We start from the raw sequence: 17,928 nt of genomic DNA, 5'->3' as shown, positions 1-17,928 counted from the left end.
TGTCACCCCCTAGTGGTCCGATAGCTCCTTCGTCGCCCGCAGGTGGTCCCAGAGCTCCCTCGTCACCTCCAGGTGGTCACAGAGCTCCATTGTCGCCTCCCGGAGGTCCCAGGGTTTCCTCATGGCCTCCAAAGGTCTGGCCCCTGCGCCGACATCGCCCGCCGGACCTGCCTCCAGGGATCCGCCTCCTGCACCGACGTCGCCCTCCGGACCCACCTCCAGGGAGCTGCCTCCAGGGATCTACCACTGTCGCCCGCTGGACCTCCACCGTGGGGTCCACTTTCTGTGCCGCAGACTCCCACCGGACCTCTCACGACAGTCCGCCTCCTGCGCCTCCGCCCACCCTGGTTGGGTTGTTTTTTGTTGATTTTGGACTCTGGTCCCCCATCCAGCGCCCCTCCACCCACCCTTGTTGTTTTTGGATTTGTCTGGGCGTCTGGAGCCAACCTTGAGGGGGGGTAGTGTCATGATTTGAGTTTTTCTGTGTGTTTTATTTTAAGTTTCTGTGTCTTCTGAGTCTCTGTGTTGTCCTGTCTTCCCCTTGATTGTTCCCAGGTGTGTCTCATTCCCTGATTACCTTATATTTACCTACACAGGTATTTAATGTCACCTGTGTGTCTGTGTCAGTGTCGGGTCCTTGTCGAATGTGTCGTTCCAGTCTGTCTTGCTGTCCATTCGTTTACCAGTAGCTACCAATGTTGAGCTCAGCTGTGCTGCTTGGGATTATTGGACTTTGCATTCTTAGAAACTTCATTAAAATCATCATTTCACTTCCTAAAACTAGGTCCTCTGCGTCAGCCTCACACCGCACTTTCCTGACAAAAGCATTTTTTTGTAATGTTGTATTTTTGCAATTCCTACATTATTTGTGTTCAATAGTAAAATTTGTTTGAGCACAAAACATTCATGCAACAAAAGCAAAAAAAAAAAAAAAGAAATCTATTTTAAATTTCTACAAAATTTAGGCAATGTGTTTATCTTCATGATGGATTTGTGGCTCGCTAACTCTGACCTGCACAAATCGCCTCCATTTTAATACGCTATACAACAGCAGCTTCATTCTGGGGAGATGAGTACATCATTTGAACTTCTTATCTGCTTGGAAGAATTCAAAATGTAAGCGTGCGCGATAAAGAGCGTGTTTTTACCCAGAAACGGATCAGTAAGTAGCTGGGTGAATGTTAAAGAGGGCTTTAGAGAATGCGCTGCCTTTGGCCTCCTTTTCCCTTCTTTGGGGGATTACTGTTCTTTAAGTCGGTGAAAAACATCAATGCACATTTATTTAAAGGATGAAGGCATTTTCTGAATGATATTTTGGAGCCGTATCATCAGGTCTTGAGCTAGGATTAGTGCTGTTAGGCATTGCGAGCTCTCTTTCCTGTCCTGATAAGTTGGATTTCTCCTTCAATATGCATGTAAGCTGTGGGCTCTGCTCTTTCTCGCCTGCTCCTCTCAGGTCCTAGCCCAGCCTCATCCGGCCCAACCCGAACCCGCTGCTACTATTCCCTTCGACATTCCCCACGCAATACATCTCTTTTTTCATCATCCTTTCATTTATTTCTTCATCGCTTCAAAATGTTTTACTTCTAGCATGCACATTTTTTGATTGAATAATATAAGCTGAATGCTCCCAACCATTTATTTCCCAAGACGGGTTTCTTTTTTACCTCTCCACAGCTGGCTGGTATTTATCATCCCGGTCTCACACTGAAACCATTTGGCAGTCAGATCAGTGGGTGATGAGGTTAACTACTAAAGTTGTATGTAACTTGGAGCCTTCCTTGTGATGATTAATCAACCAGCAGAAAATGAGCTCCTGTCCCGGCATCCCATGCAGTGTGCAGCATCTGTGATGGTCAGGGCAAACAAATGGCTCCCCACTTTTGTTGCTGAGGACATAGAATAACTGGGCATTATGAGCAATTAATTTTACATGACTTCATCCACAGAGTTACCATCAACAAATGAAAAACCTTTTCATGTAATGCCCTTCATGTAATGCACCAGCATGCTGCAATATACAGCAAAATGCTGTTGGCTCTCTTTAGAAAAATATTTAAGTCTACAAAAGATTTGAAAATCAACTGTTTTTGTGTTTTGTAAATCATTGTAAATCTCAATGTGTGTCATGAAGAGCCTTCGTATATTCAAAATTAACCTGGAAATAAAGAAACTCAGTCCAGACTCATTAAAAAACTGTGAAGCTAGTTTAGCGCTAGTTGAAAGCTATGATGCATATGTTAGATTTAGTGCTGTTAGCAACTGAAAGTTAGCCAGTACTGCAGCTGAAAGCTAAAATCTAGAAATACATGGGACCGCCATTAAGAACATATTTAACTCCCTGGTTTGCACACCAAAAATGTCTTACTATACACTGAACAAAAGTATAAATGCCCCATGTCACATCTAAGAGTTTTATGAACATTTGGGTTACGCAATATTTAGAGAAACTCAAAATATATTTTCAGTAATTACTGATCTTCATATCGGCATTGATAACATCGTGGTATGGCCATTTGTAGCAGCTTAACAGTCATTTGAACATGATAGGGGTCAGGTTGAGGAATTTGATTTTGACCAAGTTGGCTTCTCATAGGCGGCTATGGACAGTCTGACCCTAGCCCAAACCCCTTCCCTGTGATGCATCTGTTGTACAGACCAATAGTCTCATCAACTGTGTGTGTTGCTGGTCTTAGCTGACCCCAGAGATGGACAAGCCGGATGTGGTGATCTTGTACTGGAGTGGTCACACGTGGCCGACGAGAATGAGGTCGATTTGCAGTGTTGGAAACAAACTCTTAAATGCCCTATGGTCCGATAATGGACATTGAGCCATGCAGCTACTGCTCTGGTGGACATCCCTACAGCCAACATGCCAATGGCATGCTCCCACAGAACCTGCGACATCTGAGGCATTATGACTTGTGACAAAATTTGACATGTTGGGGTGGTCTTTTATTGTCCCCAGTCCAAGGATTGTCCAGCTGTTGCTCATATTGTCATTTTGTTCCACTGGACATGCACTGAGTAAAAAAACAATTTACTGTGTAATGCTCACTGACAGAAAGTTAAATAAAAAATTATACACAAATCAAGAGAAATATTACTTTTGTACAACAAAATGTCAGCAAATGCTCATTTAGAGTTGTTAACTCCATATGGCAACAATATTTGACATGGAGCATTTATATTTTATAATGTATACATTAATATGTGTAGTAGAAACAAGAAGAAAAAGCTAATATCTAGTTTTCTCTCAAGTTGGCCAAATCTCAGGCATAGGTAACAATTTAATTTCCTGCTGAAGTAAGATGTACTTGTTGCTTATGAAGTGAAAAATAATTTCACCCACATATTTGGCACTGACACCATCTTTGAATAAATGCTGGGATCAAACAAATCTTCCGCTTTGTCTGGTTTCCAAATTTCAATTTACCATAGTCTAACACAGTTGTGGCGATTAGCATACCTGTCAATGGGAGAATGTGCTAACATTAGGACATTAGTGTAATATTAGAATCCCATTCTCTTTAAAAAAAAAATATTAAGTTGTGTTGGTATTTGTCGTGTTGGATTAGAGCTAAAGATTATGCTGAACAAAGTGTTCTCTTAGCAATTGAATAAGACTTTATCAATGGTGTACTTAAGAACAGAAAATAATGGAGGACCCAGTTAAACAACTCCAGATTTTTTCACTTTAAAAACCCCCCAAAAAACAATGTGTTGTTTGAGTGATTCCAAACAAACTAACCAAGCTGCTCCAGAAAGTGGCAACAATGTTTTTCTTTTGTACTGCAAAAGGGGCTAAGCTCGGTCCTGGCTTCAAAGCCAGATTGAGCGTTTTTGCATTGGCCTGGTCCCACCCTGGAACATCAAGAGCTGTGGTTCCAATCAGGATGGCCAGACAGGGCTGGTTTGGAGTCAGCTGTTGATTGGTTGCTTGTTGATTGGTGCATGGCTGGGGGAGCAGGACAGAGACGAGTTTTGAATCTCTAGGTCAGAGGAGCACTAGACTTTCTCGATGTCCTGTCATATTCTTATCCATAACTTTTTAAATGATAATAATGACATATTTATTTGCATTTTCTTTTCTTTTCAGTTAAAATAATATTAAACAAGCTGAACAGAGGATCCTCATTGTGCCATCACACATCAAGCAGATAAATATATGTGAAAAAAACATACACTGCCTGTGGTCCCAATTAACTGCATATGAATAATAAAATTATTTATTATAATTGCACCTAAATTATGAGGTATTCATCTGTGATACACTGAATATACAGTATATGTCAATATGATTTATCAACATGAGGTTGATAAATCTGCGCTTTGTGCTACACTGGGATTAAAGCGTCACTTCTCCAACTGAGCCAATCAGAAGTCAGCAACACTCTGAACAAGGTCTTGTTTCCGCATCTGCTTCGCTTCAGCGAGGGAAATCATACAAGCCGCAGCAGTAGTTCAGCAGGACCAAACATGAGTCCAGCTCAGAGAGAACACTCACATGAGATTTTTTTTTTTTTTAGTTAAACACAAAGCTGAGGTGAATATTTCCCTCAGCTTCCTCACTGACAAGTGCGTACAAAATCAGCTAGACGTGACAACCAAGAGTGAAAATATTCTAGGTTCTCTGGGGAGATCTCCTCGGCAAGTTTAGCAGGAATTTGATTAACATGACGGTCCTGTCCACCTTCATAGTCATGCTGTGTGCAACCTTCAAGAAAATACCTGATGTAGTTAAAGGGGTCTTTGCAAGTTGTTTTGAGATTTTAATGTGATTTAAACAGATTTCGGATTCTAGAAAACGCTCAGTGACCAAAACAAACAAAACCTATTTTATTCATCAAGTCACTCAAGTTTTATTATAACCTTTGATTAGACATTCATTGGGCTTGATGGCTGGAATTGGCTATAAATTAACTCAATTAAAAAAAAATTTTCCGAGTCTTTTCTTGTAAAGACTTAATTTTATAAACATTTCTTTCCTCTCTGCAGTGCCCCATCCTCAGAAGCAGGTTTCCTATAACACATCCAAAGCTGGAGTCGTCAAACTGACCCAGACTTTGGGAACTGAATGGATTGACAGAGGAGTGCGCGTCAACTGCATCTCACCGTGAGTGTTTGCCACTCTTCACCTCACATACTAGCTCACCTTGTTTGATTGTCATGAAGAATTGGGTGGTTAAACAAAAGCTGTGATTAGTGTTTTTGCTATCAGAGGACAAAGCTCTGCTTTGAGAGCGATGCGCTAATTTACGCCCTCGAACAACACGTCGCTGCTTAATTAGACGAGGTCTTGAGGGATGAGTCGACTGAGAGCTTGCTCTAATTTTTCTGCTCAAAGCAGCTGCAACAATGGAAACTTGTTTGAATAAAAAAACAGCAGAACACAGTTTTCTGACTTCTTCATCTGTGTGTTAAAATATGAGAGCGGAAGCAGGGGTTGACCCTAACTGGAGCATCCTCAGCCCAAATCCGTCCGGCCGCTCTGGGCAAACCAGGCCCAGAACACTTGGCTTTATTTATCATTGGCTTGTTTGCTAATTTTAATTTGCAGAGAAGCAATTCTGTCTCTCTAATCCAATTCTCCCCACGCTCTCCACCCTTTTGCGAATAGGGTGTCTCAATGGCCCGCTGATTTCTTTGAAGTGATGGTTGGTAAATATGCATAAAAAAGGAAGGGGTGTGAGGGGCAATTAGCGTTCGTGAGGCAGACTGGAGCCCGGTTCTATTGCCAACTTTTTTAGCCGCAGCGGTGATAAGCTGCATTATCTAGAAAATTGGCTGAGGGAAAACAGCACCTCTGATTGCCAGGAGAGGTTCCAGATAACAGGGCGGTTGAAGAGAAATATAATTGAGGTGGAATACGTTAACCAGGGGTGTCACACATAATCCTTGAAAGTGCTAATTTAACCATACGTTTGAATTCTATATCCATGGGTTGAAACAATGATTCAGTCATTGTCACATTAATTGTGCCGCTTGACATGTTTTTTCAGATGGAAGCTAACAACACACATTTTCTGGTAAATTTGTACCTAATTTTAGTTTCAAACTGAGAAATGTATGCCTAAGCATAAGTAAAAACGGATGCAAGCAAATTACTCCAGATGTCTCATCTTACCTGTGGGCTCCTCAGTCAATAAAACACCCCCCCATACCTGCAGTAAATATCAATGGTGCCATGTCACCACACATTCTTTGTGGGATAATTGGTTTTATTTATATCGCCAAAGTGATGCCTCTGAAACAACACTGTCACTCCTGGCTCTGCGCTGTGATGCCTTCTGATTTCATTGTAGGTTTTTTTTCCTTTCCTTCCCCTCTCTCTCTGTTTCTCTCTCTCTCTATCTATCCTTCTTTGGCTTTCTCTGTTTTTCAGGGGGATTGTTGACACCCCTCTCATCCACTCAGAGGATCTAAGGCCTCTGGTGCAACGCTGGCTGTCAGATATTCCTGCTGGTAGACTGGCTCAAGTGACAGATCTGCAAGCTGCAGTGGTCTACTTGGCATCTGATGTCTCCGACTACATGACAGGGCATAACTTAGTCATAGAGGGTGGGCAAAGTCTGTGGTAGAGGCAGTACATGAAACTTTTTCCTCACTCTTTTAGAATTAAACTTGATATTTGGAGTTTTACAAGATGCTGCTTCTCTGTTTGTTGTCTTAAATGATACAACTGAACTTTTAACAGATGAAAATTGTTAGCATATTTTGTTACACTCAAATCCTTGTATTCTATCTTGATATATGTGAGACTGGTGTAAAAAAACGAATAAAAAATCTGGAAAGTGAGGCATGTTTGTATTTACCTAGACACTACTTAAAGGATTTAAGACAACCTCCAGCGAGGTTGACAGTTTCCATGTCAACCCCGTTGCTGTCTTTGAGTCATGTGTCTCGTGCGGTTTGAGCGTTTCAGTCCACCTCTCCCTCTGGGTTTTTCTTGCTACAAGTCAACCTACTCTTCACTCTGCAGGAAGTGGCGCTGTCGTTCACCTTCTTAATTGATCCATTAACTGTTTGTGAGCTGGGTAGAAAAAAACATCACTCAAAGGCAGGGTCAGGCGTGGACGCGACCCAGGCTGCTGCAATTATATGAAAAGTAGCCGCCAATTAGCACTCTTTGCGTTGTTGACACCTTTGGTGTTTATGCACGTGACTTCAGGTTCTGGCTGGTAGTGACCGCTCTCTGATTTACATAATTGGGGGATTGGTCATTAATGGGAATAGCGCGTGAGAGGATCCCATTAAGATATGGAGTGTGATCTAATCTCACTCTTTGCTATTTATCTCCGGTTGGACTGGCAACGCTGGCAATTATTAGGATGCTTATCATTTTTTTCTTTTCTTTTTTTTTCATTAAAACATATAACTTTGTCACAGCATGGGTGTGCAAGACTTTACAGAATTGGTTCACAGGAACAATTTGTCAAATCTGTGCCATTTTGTTGTTTCACCACTGAGCGGCAGCAGTAAGTTAGGCAGCTGCAGCACACAATGACAAAGTTATGAGGTGATCACATTATCTCCCCTCATATATACGGTAATCTACTTATCTATATGGATAGATAAGATTACCACAATATTGGGCAAATAAATATTAATATGAGGTTTCAAACTTCAGCTACATACAAAAAGTAAGTCAATATACGGAAATCCCATCTCATTATTGGGGAAGACAATAAACGGAATTTTTTTTTTTTTGGAGGTGGTGGTGGGGGGGGTGGGGGGGGGGGGGGGTCGACAAAGTTACAGTGAAATATAATGTAAAATATGGTTTAAAATGTGTTTAATATGTTCAAGTTGCAGGACCAAAAATAACTAGTAAGTGGTGATGCACATCAGATGTGTGTTTTTCTCAGGTCAGTAAACAAACTGCTGAGCACCATAGAAGTCAAACTAAAATTTAGATTTTGCAAAGATATAAGTTTAGTTCAGTGTCACTAACCTAATCTCTGCTACACCTTTACAAAAACTTGAGGCTCTAAATAAAAACAAGCTCTCATGAATAATTCCACTTGATAAAATTCCTCTTAAATATGGATTTATTGTAGTGGCTCACAATACAATTTGTGTGTTATTTAAATTATAACATGTAAATTGTTGCTTTATTTTTAAACCTCGTTCTGTCCATGTCCAAAATTGGGGGGGAGGGACGGGACCCTCGCGACCAACCTGGGATTTCCGCCCATGCATGAAGTATAAACAATTGACTGGATGTAAACTAAATTATTGAAGAGTTATAAAGGTATGAAAAATGTGTATTTATTGGGTTTTAAAATCAGATTTGTTTTTGTTTTTGCTTTCTTTCAGGTCATGAAACTGTTTTGACATAAGTCAAATAAACACAAAATGCAGTTTTAATTTTTTTTTATATTTATAAAGGGGGATAAACATCTTATGTGAAAAAGTAATCGCCACTAAATGTAAAATCTGCTAATGCCACTTTGGCAGCAACTGCTACCATCAAGCAAAGCCAAATCATTGTAGTGGAATTTTGGTTGAATTTGCTTTAATTCAACCACATTGGAGGGTATTTAAGCATAAATATCCTGTTTGACCTAAAATTTTAACTGATTTTAGGTCAGGACTTTGACAGGACCACATCAAAATCTTTTTTTAACCATTCAGAGGTGGATTTGTTTTGCATTATCACAAACTGATGTGTATTGGTTTGGTAGATACAAAAATATTTTCTTTTGTTTACATTTTCTGATATCAAAATTAGTGTGATGATCTAAAACTTTATGACACAAAAGCAAAATCAGAAGACCGTTTTTTATTCACAGCAATATATATTGAAATAGGAACCAAATTTTATGGAAAATCACATTTTCTAAGATGACGGGCCACAGCCCAGAGGCTTCATTAATGCAAACACAATAAGTCATTAGCCTCCCATCAAACAAATGCAAAGCAGTCCCAAACTTTCAGATTACAATTATGTTTTTCACCCACAGTTATTTTTCCATTTAGACAAAGTGTCTAAACTGTTGTTTTGATGACATGTTTTGTACCACATTACCCCCTTTCATGGCCCCATCGGAGAGGTCCTGTTTTGCTTTCTGACTGCCGCCAAAAGAGACAGATTTGTAATTTGAGCAGCAACACACGATCTCTTGAATGCAGTAACCCGCTCCACGAGGTTTAAGTGATCTTCAATCCATTATTTATCACCTCCTTTCAATGCCATTATGCTGAAGAGTGGGGACCCTGTTGTAAAAGTGCTGTTGTGCTAAACAGATAGGCGGCGGCAAAAAAAAGGAACCATGTACACTAATTTCAATCTGGAGAGACTCAGACGGAGATGAGAAGACAATTAGAAGAGTTTATTGACAAACAGAATTTAAAGTCTTTGGCGCTCGGGCCCCGGCTGGGGATGACGGTTATCGCAGCGTTAGCGATAGGCTTCAGATGAGCATCCCCGATGCTGTTAGGAACGTCATCCCCCGGGGCCCGGCACTGGTGGTGGAGGTTGAAGAAGGGTGCGGGCCTCAGGACCGGGCGAATGGAGGAGAAGGGGTGGTGGTGGGTTGAGCTTGGCTGGAGAGCGAAGGACACCATGGATGAAGGTCCTTATCAGCCGGGACTTGGTCGGTGATTGGACGTGACGTGGCTTGGTCCGGCGTTGATAGGTCGACGATTGTGGGCAGGTCGCTTCAATTAACGGGTCCCGGTGGGGATAAAAGAGTCTTCCAGTTTGAATTTGCGCCTAGGCTTCATTTTACTTTAATTGGAGAAACTAAAATAATCAATGACTCAATTAATTTCAATGTCCACCAACCTCTACAGAATTTTAAAAGATATATTTATTAAGCAAGCTTTAGCAGGGATAAGTGACATACATATTAATTATTAGAGATTACAGTACTAATTTAGAATAATAAAATCAACATAAACCAAACATATTATCCTAACTCCTTTCCCTGACCTGTGTCACTAATAAACTGAGTGAGGCTTTTGGGGAGCAGTTCAACTCATATCCAGATGGCAGTTGATCTTGGCAACAGAAGTCTTCAATTCCTTGGTCAGAGTCTTTGTCCTTGTGTGGTAAAATCCTCCTTAGAATAGAAACAAAGCAGAACGGGTCATTATCATTTGAACGCCCAATTCTTTATCCCTCCGGGACCTTTGTCTTTTCTCCAAGTCTGTTGCGGTGGGTTTGAGATCGTTGGGTCGAGGCAGAGTCGGCGGTAGAATCAGGAGCCAGGGCTGGGGGCTGATGGATCTTATCCCTTTTTGGCGGCGTGAAGTCTCAACTTCCCCGTAGCTCCAAAGTGCTGTCCTCTGCTGATCTTTTCTCTGCGTCCTCCTGTTGACTCGTCTTCAGCGCCGCGGACTAAGAACAGTTTGTTCCTCTTTCTGCCGTCTTTTATACTATCTCAGCCCATTGTTGTGTATGGGGAGATGGTGTACGTGACTTCACGAACGTTCAATGAGTCTATGGAAAGTCCCAACCTTCCCCAACTGTCAGCCCCTGCGCAACTTACAGCGTTAAACATCATGTGAACTTCCTCTTTTTGCTAGCCATCTGGCGTCTTTCGCAATCGTACTCCTTGACACTCCCCTGCTCCCTCGTTCTACTCAGCTTGCCTATTGCAACACAGCCTGAGAACAGGCCCTCACCCATCACTTTAATTCCATCTTTTTAAATCATCACACTTCTGTTAATTCATTATAAATCATTAACACAATCATCTTATCATTTACATTCATCATAATTTTGACTATGATTTTAAACCAATACAGTTCTGTAATCCATTATTAATTATCAAGTATGATTGTAAATCAACACATTTCTGTAATCCGTTATTAATTATCAACCATAATCATCATGTTTTTGTAACCATTACAGATCACGATACAAAGATACATTTCAGAAAATCTTTCAGTGTTTAATTGTGTACATATATATATATATATATATATATATATATATATATATATATATATATATTTATCTTTAATTATACTTAAATCAAACTGCAAGATTACTTTATTTCTCTCAGGCCTTTATGCTCTGTTTTCTGCGTGTACCTGGAAAGATCTCACAACCTTATGCCAGTTTTCAAGACAGTATTTATTTTTGCATTCTGCCAACAAAGAACAATCCATTATTTTGACATTCCCAAAAATAAATCACCAGTGCTTAAAAAACTTTCCTTGTTGCATAGTGCACTCATTTGAAAAGCTAAGGGAATATACCAAGTTGTGCCCAGTAAAACAAAAAAGAAGACCCCTTTTATCTTTCACAAAAGAAATCCAATGTGCAAAAACGAAAAAAAAAAACATTTCCTACAGTCATTTTCACTTTACCTCTTATGATTTATTGTGTCAGCTGACAATTAATTATGGCAAAACAAAAGTCAACTACATCTTGTTGTCTGGCATCCTGGCTTTCCAGAGACATTATTTTTGACTGCTCCCCTGACAGTTAACAGATCTGAAAATGCAGAACTTGTACATGTGTGGTAGAATATCTCTACTTCTTACGATAAGATATTTGTTTGGCAACAATAATAAAGTAATTGACATTAAATGCTGCATATTTTATAACCAAAAAAATGACCAGGGAAAGAGCAAAAAAAAAAAAAAGTTAAATAGCCATATTTATTTTTCTCTGAGATAATGTGGACAATGTAAATTCTGTAATTATTACCAGAGGTGGGGACTCGAGTCACATGACTTGGACTCGAGTCAGACTCGAGTCGTTAAAATCACGACTTGAGACTTGACTTGAAAAAATGCTCAAAGACTCGGACTTGACTTTGACTTTCATGCCATTGACTTGGGACTTGACTCGACTTGAAGCTGTTTACTTGAAAAGACTTGATATTTTTTACTCAAAGTCTTAAAATTTAAAACACATTATTTATAAAGTGGCGTCATTAATTAATTTCACTCATTCCGTATCAATATGCGCAGACAGTCACTATGTTTTTCCTCTCTCCTTATGTATGTATGTGTACGTAGCTGCAGCACAACCAATCAAATTAACAGGATTTGGACGTTTAAAAAAACGCGGCAAAGCTACAGAGCTCAGGGAACGAAATACGAAATAACCGCTCGAATATGCTTCCGCGAGTAATTTCTTTTGGCTACATAGGTTATGAACTTTCGACTAAAAAACGAACTGCAACTTGTAAAACATGCAAGAAGAGAATATCGGATGGAGATGCCACGACGTCCAACTTTGTCCGGCATTTGAAGCTTCACAGAGATCGGTAGGTGGCACTTTTCTTTTGCTGTAAGATAGTTGACTTTAGCTAACTTCGTGTTAGCATGTGTACTCTGGGTTAAATTGGTGATGATTTACCATAAATCCGGTCCTTCAAATGCCTCCACAAATAATGTGCACCGTGTTAGCTCAGGAAGCCGGTGGATAGTGAGCGGGGCTCCGGAACAGAAAGCAGATTCTGGACCTGAACACAGGGAACAGAGTCTCTCTGTCCCATCATGATGATGAGCCGGGTCTAGTATCATCTAAGGATGGTTGGTGTATTTGAAGACATCTACGTTGGGAAATTATATTGACAATATATTGTTTACTGCAGTCAGTGCCAGTGGTGGAGAAAGTACTCAAAAAATGTACTTAAGTAAAAGTACAAATACACAGGCAAAAATGTACTCAAGTAAAAGTCAAAGTACCACATTAACATTTTACTTAAGTAAAAGTAAAAAAGTACTGGCTTTTAAAAATACTTAAGTATTAAAAGTAAAAGTACTTGCTGAATACATAACCTAATCGCTAATATCATTAAGTGTGCCGATAGTATTTAATTTGAATACATCATAAATGTGCCATTTTAATAAACAATGTCACAGATTAAACATGTTCTTATTGTGTTTATTCTCTGTAAGAGTTTAGACTTAGATATGTGATTCTATGCATCATAATTTCAGGGATGGAAACATCTTATTTCCTGTCCTAACGTAGCATGAACTTCATTAGTGACATTTATTTAAAAAGAAATCCAACTGAAAGGGGATGGAACGAAGGTGTGGGGGGGAAGACATGCAATCGAGGAGCCACGTAGCAGAGTTGTAGTCAAGACCACTGAACACGAGACCAAGACCAGCGCCCTGCGCTACATGACACAATAAAATGAAGTGCACCTATCAAAATTGGTTCTCAGATTGATCTGAAAGATCCACATTTCCATAAAAACACCTAGATATAAATACTTAGAGCTGAAATATATTTAACCAGCATCAATTACAACTCATTTCATTCTGTTTTGCTTTCATCGCTGTGCTACAATCCGCAGAGGTCGCCTGCCATCCCTATTGAAATAACGCCCTGGGCGGTTGCCCATATTGCCCATGTCAGAAACCACAACTGTCTGCACCATTAAACCATGAAACATAGCAATTAACTGTAATTGCTATGTTACAGTTACAGTTGTAATTGTAACATTACAACAACACTATGAACACTGTCCAACGGCGCAACAAGCAGAAGGAGCACCATGACTGTTCTCATCCTCCCTCCCACTGCATGTTTGCCACCATGACAGGAGACAAAATCAATCAATGAGCATGCTCTGTGTTCATACGTTCAACTTTTACTTATTCGGCAATTAAATAAATGTGTGTGTGTATATATATATAGCTATATATAGCTATTGCAGTGTATACAAGAACAAAGAACGGCTCTCAGTGAGGCTTCAGTCCCATCAACCTTAGTAAAGATCCGTCCAGAAGAATCGGATCGTTCCTGAATCCACACAATAATTCAGCGCATGAGTGACAACTTTTTTTCATCGCAGATGCAACATGTGTCTCAGTACAGCTAGCTTTGCTAGCATCACGTCCACAGATCTTACCTTTCTTTAAGCTTTCCTTCCAAGTGACGCTAAAAGTTGGACAAAGTCCCGCCGTCTGTGAAAGCGAAGCGCTGCTGGTTTTACATGTCGTCATATCTTATGATTTATGCAGCTATTATCGATTAGTTAGACATCTTCTCCCGCTCAGAGGAAACCACTGCGCATGTCTGGAGCTCCGCGTGCTAGTAAAGGGGGAGGCGATGGGTGACAACAGACACTAAGTCACGTTATTGCTTGGATTTTACGGCGCCACCTTAATCCCTGAACTTCATATTTTAACGGACAAAAAGAGAGCAGTGCGACTTGGATGTAACGAGTAACGCGACACTTTTGTAGAAATGTAGTGAAGTAGAAAGTACAGATACTTACTGTAAAATGTAGTGGAGTAAAAGTAGAAAGTACCCATTATTAAATCTACTTAAGTAAAGTACAGATACATGAAAATTGTACTTAAGTACAGTAACGAAGTACTTGTACTTCGTTACTTCCCACCACTGGTCAGTGCATTAAGTCAACTGTTTTTGACTTAATGCACTGACCGGCGTGACTGTCACATGTCGCACAGAACCCATTTCCAAGTAGTATAGCTTTGCTGGGAAAAAAAAAAAAAAAAGACCAAATACAGTGACTGTCCCAAATAAATTTTGTGTTTAGAATATCTGTCCCATATTTACGGAGGACTGAAACTAACATACTTAGAAATAAAAGCAGAAAAATAAATGCACCAGACCTTCCTGAGTTTACTTGTGATAACTTCATTTATACTTATTTCATTTTTTGAAAACTATGATTGTTGTAGTGTTGATGTTTATTTATGAATAGAAGGAGTAAACTGAAGTCAAATGTAATTCATGAATGGCTGTAATTTATTTTCTGACATCTGTTTACTTCTGACAGATTTGAAGAATACCAGATGAATAAGAGGATCACAAATGAACCTCAAATACATATTTTAAAAAGAACAAATGGTCTAATATTTGAATTTTATGTATAATTGCAAATTATTAAAAAAAATAAATAAAAACGACTCGAAATGACTTGAAATTAAAGGTTCCTGACTTGAGACTTGACTCGACTTTTGCCTGTCTTTACTTGAGACTTGACTCGGACTTGAGGACAGAGACTTGAGACTTACTTGAGACTTGCAACACAGTGACTTGGTCACACCTCTGATTATTACATTACAAATGACAACTTAAAAAAAGAGGCTTCATGTATAACTAAAATGTATGTAATCAATTGAAATTTATTAAAAGATTAAAGATTAAAGGTAGGTATTCAAAGGACCCCATTACAATTCACATAAAAATAGTTTTGAACAGTTTGTGCAGTTTGTGCTCTATCCAACTTTAACTTTGAATATGTAAAAGTCCAAATGTCATTCATACGTGGCAACACCCCATGGCTTACAAATACTTAATACAACACTTAATACAAAATGTACTAACGGTAAGTATTAACAACACAGTTTTTTGCAGCAAAAATCATTACAGATTTCAAATCATCGATAGTATATATTTTTAGAAGAGTAGTGCTAAGAAGCTTTGTTGAGTTTCGATAACCTACCTTCAAACAAACCCACAGCTGTGCTGCATAAACCAGCATATTTCTATTTTTCTCTTTGACTTTAGAGCATTCTTCTTTACAGTTGTTTCAGATTGCTCTTCTTTTTCCATACCACAGCCATCATCATGAGCAGTTCTTTTACCCAAAAACATATTTTTTTATTTAATTTTAAAATATTTTCTTTGAGAGTGTCACCAAATTATTCTTATTTTTAAGTTGAAAGCACTATTTGAAAACATGAAAATGAACTTTTGTCATTTCCTAAATTTTGAATGATTGAGTCCTGTGAAACCCAACTTATCTTCCTCTCCAAAAGTCTAAAAATCATCCACTGTCCTCTTTTCTTCTCTCTTGAGACAAATCACATCTGCATGTCTGCTGTCAACTTGTCTCTTTATTTAGCAATTCTTTAGACTTATCAGCCAAAATTGGAAGTCAGGGTTTTTAAAGACTGCTGGTCAGCAAGAAAAGTGTAATTGGTGCATACCTCATTTTTCAAATGTTTTATGTTAAATCCAAAACTTTAATGTGATTTATTGGGATTTTAAGTAACAGTATAACAAAAAGTAGCAAATGAACATGTGGAGAGATGCTTTTCTTCAACAGATGGTTAGACCTTATGGGAGGAGCCAAGTTCCGGACAGCCAAAGGTACAGCCAACGCTGTTCTATTGTTCTTCAAGAGAATAACAATAAGCATAATCCAAATGAGAATCTGTAAGAAGACGTTCCCAGATGGAATTATGAATATGAATTTTTGCACTGCATCACCTTTTGCAAGTTGATTGTAATGCTAAGCATCATTGCAATCAACTGTCGGCAAAGCTAATTTAACAACAAAGTATTTAAAATGAACTGCTGTAGAATTATCAGAGATTTGAGGGTTTTTTATGAGCCACAACTCCCAGATGCACGTTGGAAAATGAAATGTAACTAATTTTTGACACTACCTTGATTAGCAATTGAAATTAATAACAATAACTGCGTTTCCATTCACCAAATAATTGCACAACTTGACATTACGAAAATAAATTCAATAAATTGAAATATCAGTTTCGAAAAAACAAATTTTTTGGTGAAAGGTTTTGTTTGTGTCAAAATTGGTTTATTTCATAAAAAGTGCAATGGAAAGACTTTTCTTGCATCACACAAGCTGTCACTGATTCAAATCACAAAGAAGAAGATGGAGGGTTATGATGCGGCATGTTTTTTAATGACTAATCGTGTGAACAAACTTATTCATGTGTGTGGTGACTATTTGTCCAAAAATCAAAAACCTTAAGACTTTAAGGCAGGGGTCCCAAACGCCAGTCCTCGAGGGCCGCTGTCCTGCAGGTTTTAGATGTGCCACAGGTACAAAACACTGGAATGAAATGGCTTAATTACCTCCTCCTTGTGTAGATCAGTTCTCCAGAGCCTTGCTAATGACCTAATTATTCTATTCAGGTGTGGTGCAACAGAGGCACATCTAAAAGTTGCAGGACAGCGGCCCTCGGGGACTGGAGTTTGAGACCCCTGCTTTAAGGTGATCAAAGCAAAGTGAATTCAACTCAAATAGCCACTTGATGCACTGTGGGTTTCTGGCTTATGCAGTTCCAAAATTACCAAAAGTCAAAAAGGCACTTCTTTGTTGCTTTATTCCATATTCAGGCAAACAAGTTACAGGCTCTCCTGCTCTGATTCCTGCACCTGTTCACTGACTGGTAGACTGAATGGTAAAGTGACTGATTGACTAGGGGGGTAGACTGACTGGTAAAAAAAACAACAAAAAAAAAGCATGTGCATAATGAGCGGCCTAAAACCTATGTTGCATCCTAGAAGTATTTTATTTAATTTTTTTTTAAATTTACTGATAAAATACTCTATTCATTTATTTAATATATTTTATTTGCCCAGTTGTTTTTGTTCAGCCACAGAAGCATTACAAAATCTGAGCTGCGTGCTACCTCACTGTTTTGTTGGGTAGCGGAAGTGTGTCAGTTGGTCAGTTGTAAAGTTACAACTCTGTAAAGAAGAAACTTTGTAACAGTTTTGTGTCTGCTTCTGAGAAGAACAATTAAATAAATAAATACACAGTGTGGGGCAAATAAAGTTGCTGAAACTGAAGAAGGATTCATGTCTGTTTCGTGAGTGCAACATAAATTTGGTGTTTCCGCCCGGTTGGATTGTTCTTCTCGTCAGTGAGCTAACAGAAACTAGAACATGAGTGACGCCATGTTGCCTCTCTGTTAGCAAGGAATGCTGATACACCAAGCAAGACAGGAATAGACTCTGTTCACGATGCCCAGTGATGAGACAATATCCTCTACTTGGGAAAGTCCTAGTGCATGGTGATAGAGGAAAAGTTACTGACGCTGTCCGGACCACATTTAAATTACGTCTGTGCTACACATGGGGTTACCATTAGTGAGACTGACAACGACGTACCCCGCAAACGGTCTTTTTTGTGAGTGTAGCACCTACTTATTTATATTGTGAAACACCCATGACCCAAACTGTAATTAATTAAATAATTAACTGAATTACTAGCC

General features: G+C 39.2%; 1 protein-coding gene across 1 annotated transcript in view; it reads left to right on the top strand.

Moving 5' to 3' along the window:
- LOC116710902 (D-threitol dehydrogenase) overlaps nt 1–6,798 on the top strand; it is a 47,168-nt gene extending 40,370 nt beyond the window's left edge. Inside the window, exons 6-7 of the mRNA XM_032550195.1 lie at nt 4,999–5,116; nt 6,386–6,798. Of these exons, the coding sequence (XP_032406086.1) occupies nt 4,999–5,116; nt 6,386–6,581 (314 nt within the window). The 3' untranslated portion in view covers nt 6,582–6,798. The remainder of the gene's footprint in view (nt 1–4,998; nt 5,117–6,385) is intronic.
- The last annotated feature ends 11,130 nt before the right edge of the window (nt 6,799–17,928 follow it).

This window comes from Xiphophorus hellerii, chromosome 20 (genome assembly GCF_003331165.1).
Source record: "Xiphophorus hellerii strain 12219 chromosome 20, Xiphophorus_hellerii-4.1, whole genome shotgun sequence".
Taxonomy (NCBI): Eukaryota; Metazoa; Chordata; class Actinopteri; order Cyprinodontiformes; family Poeciliidae; genus Xiphophorus; species Xiphophorus hellerii.
Note: the sequence above shows the minus strand (reverse complement) of the source record. Positions and strands in the feature narration are given on the sequence as shown.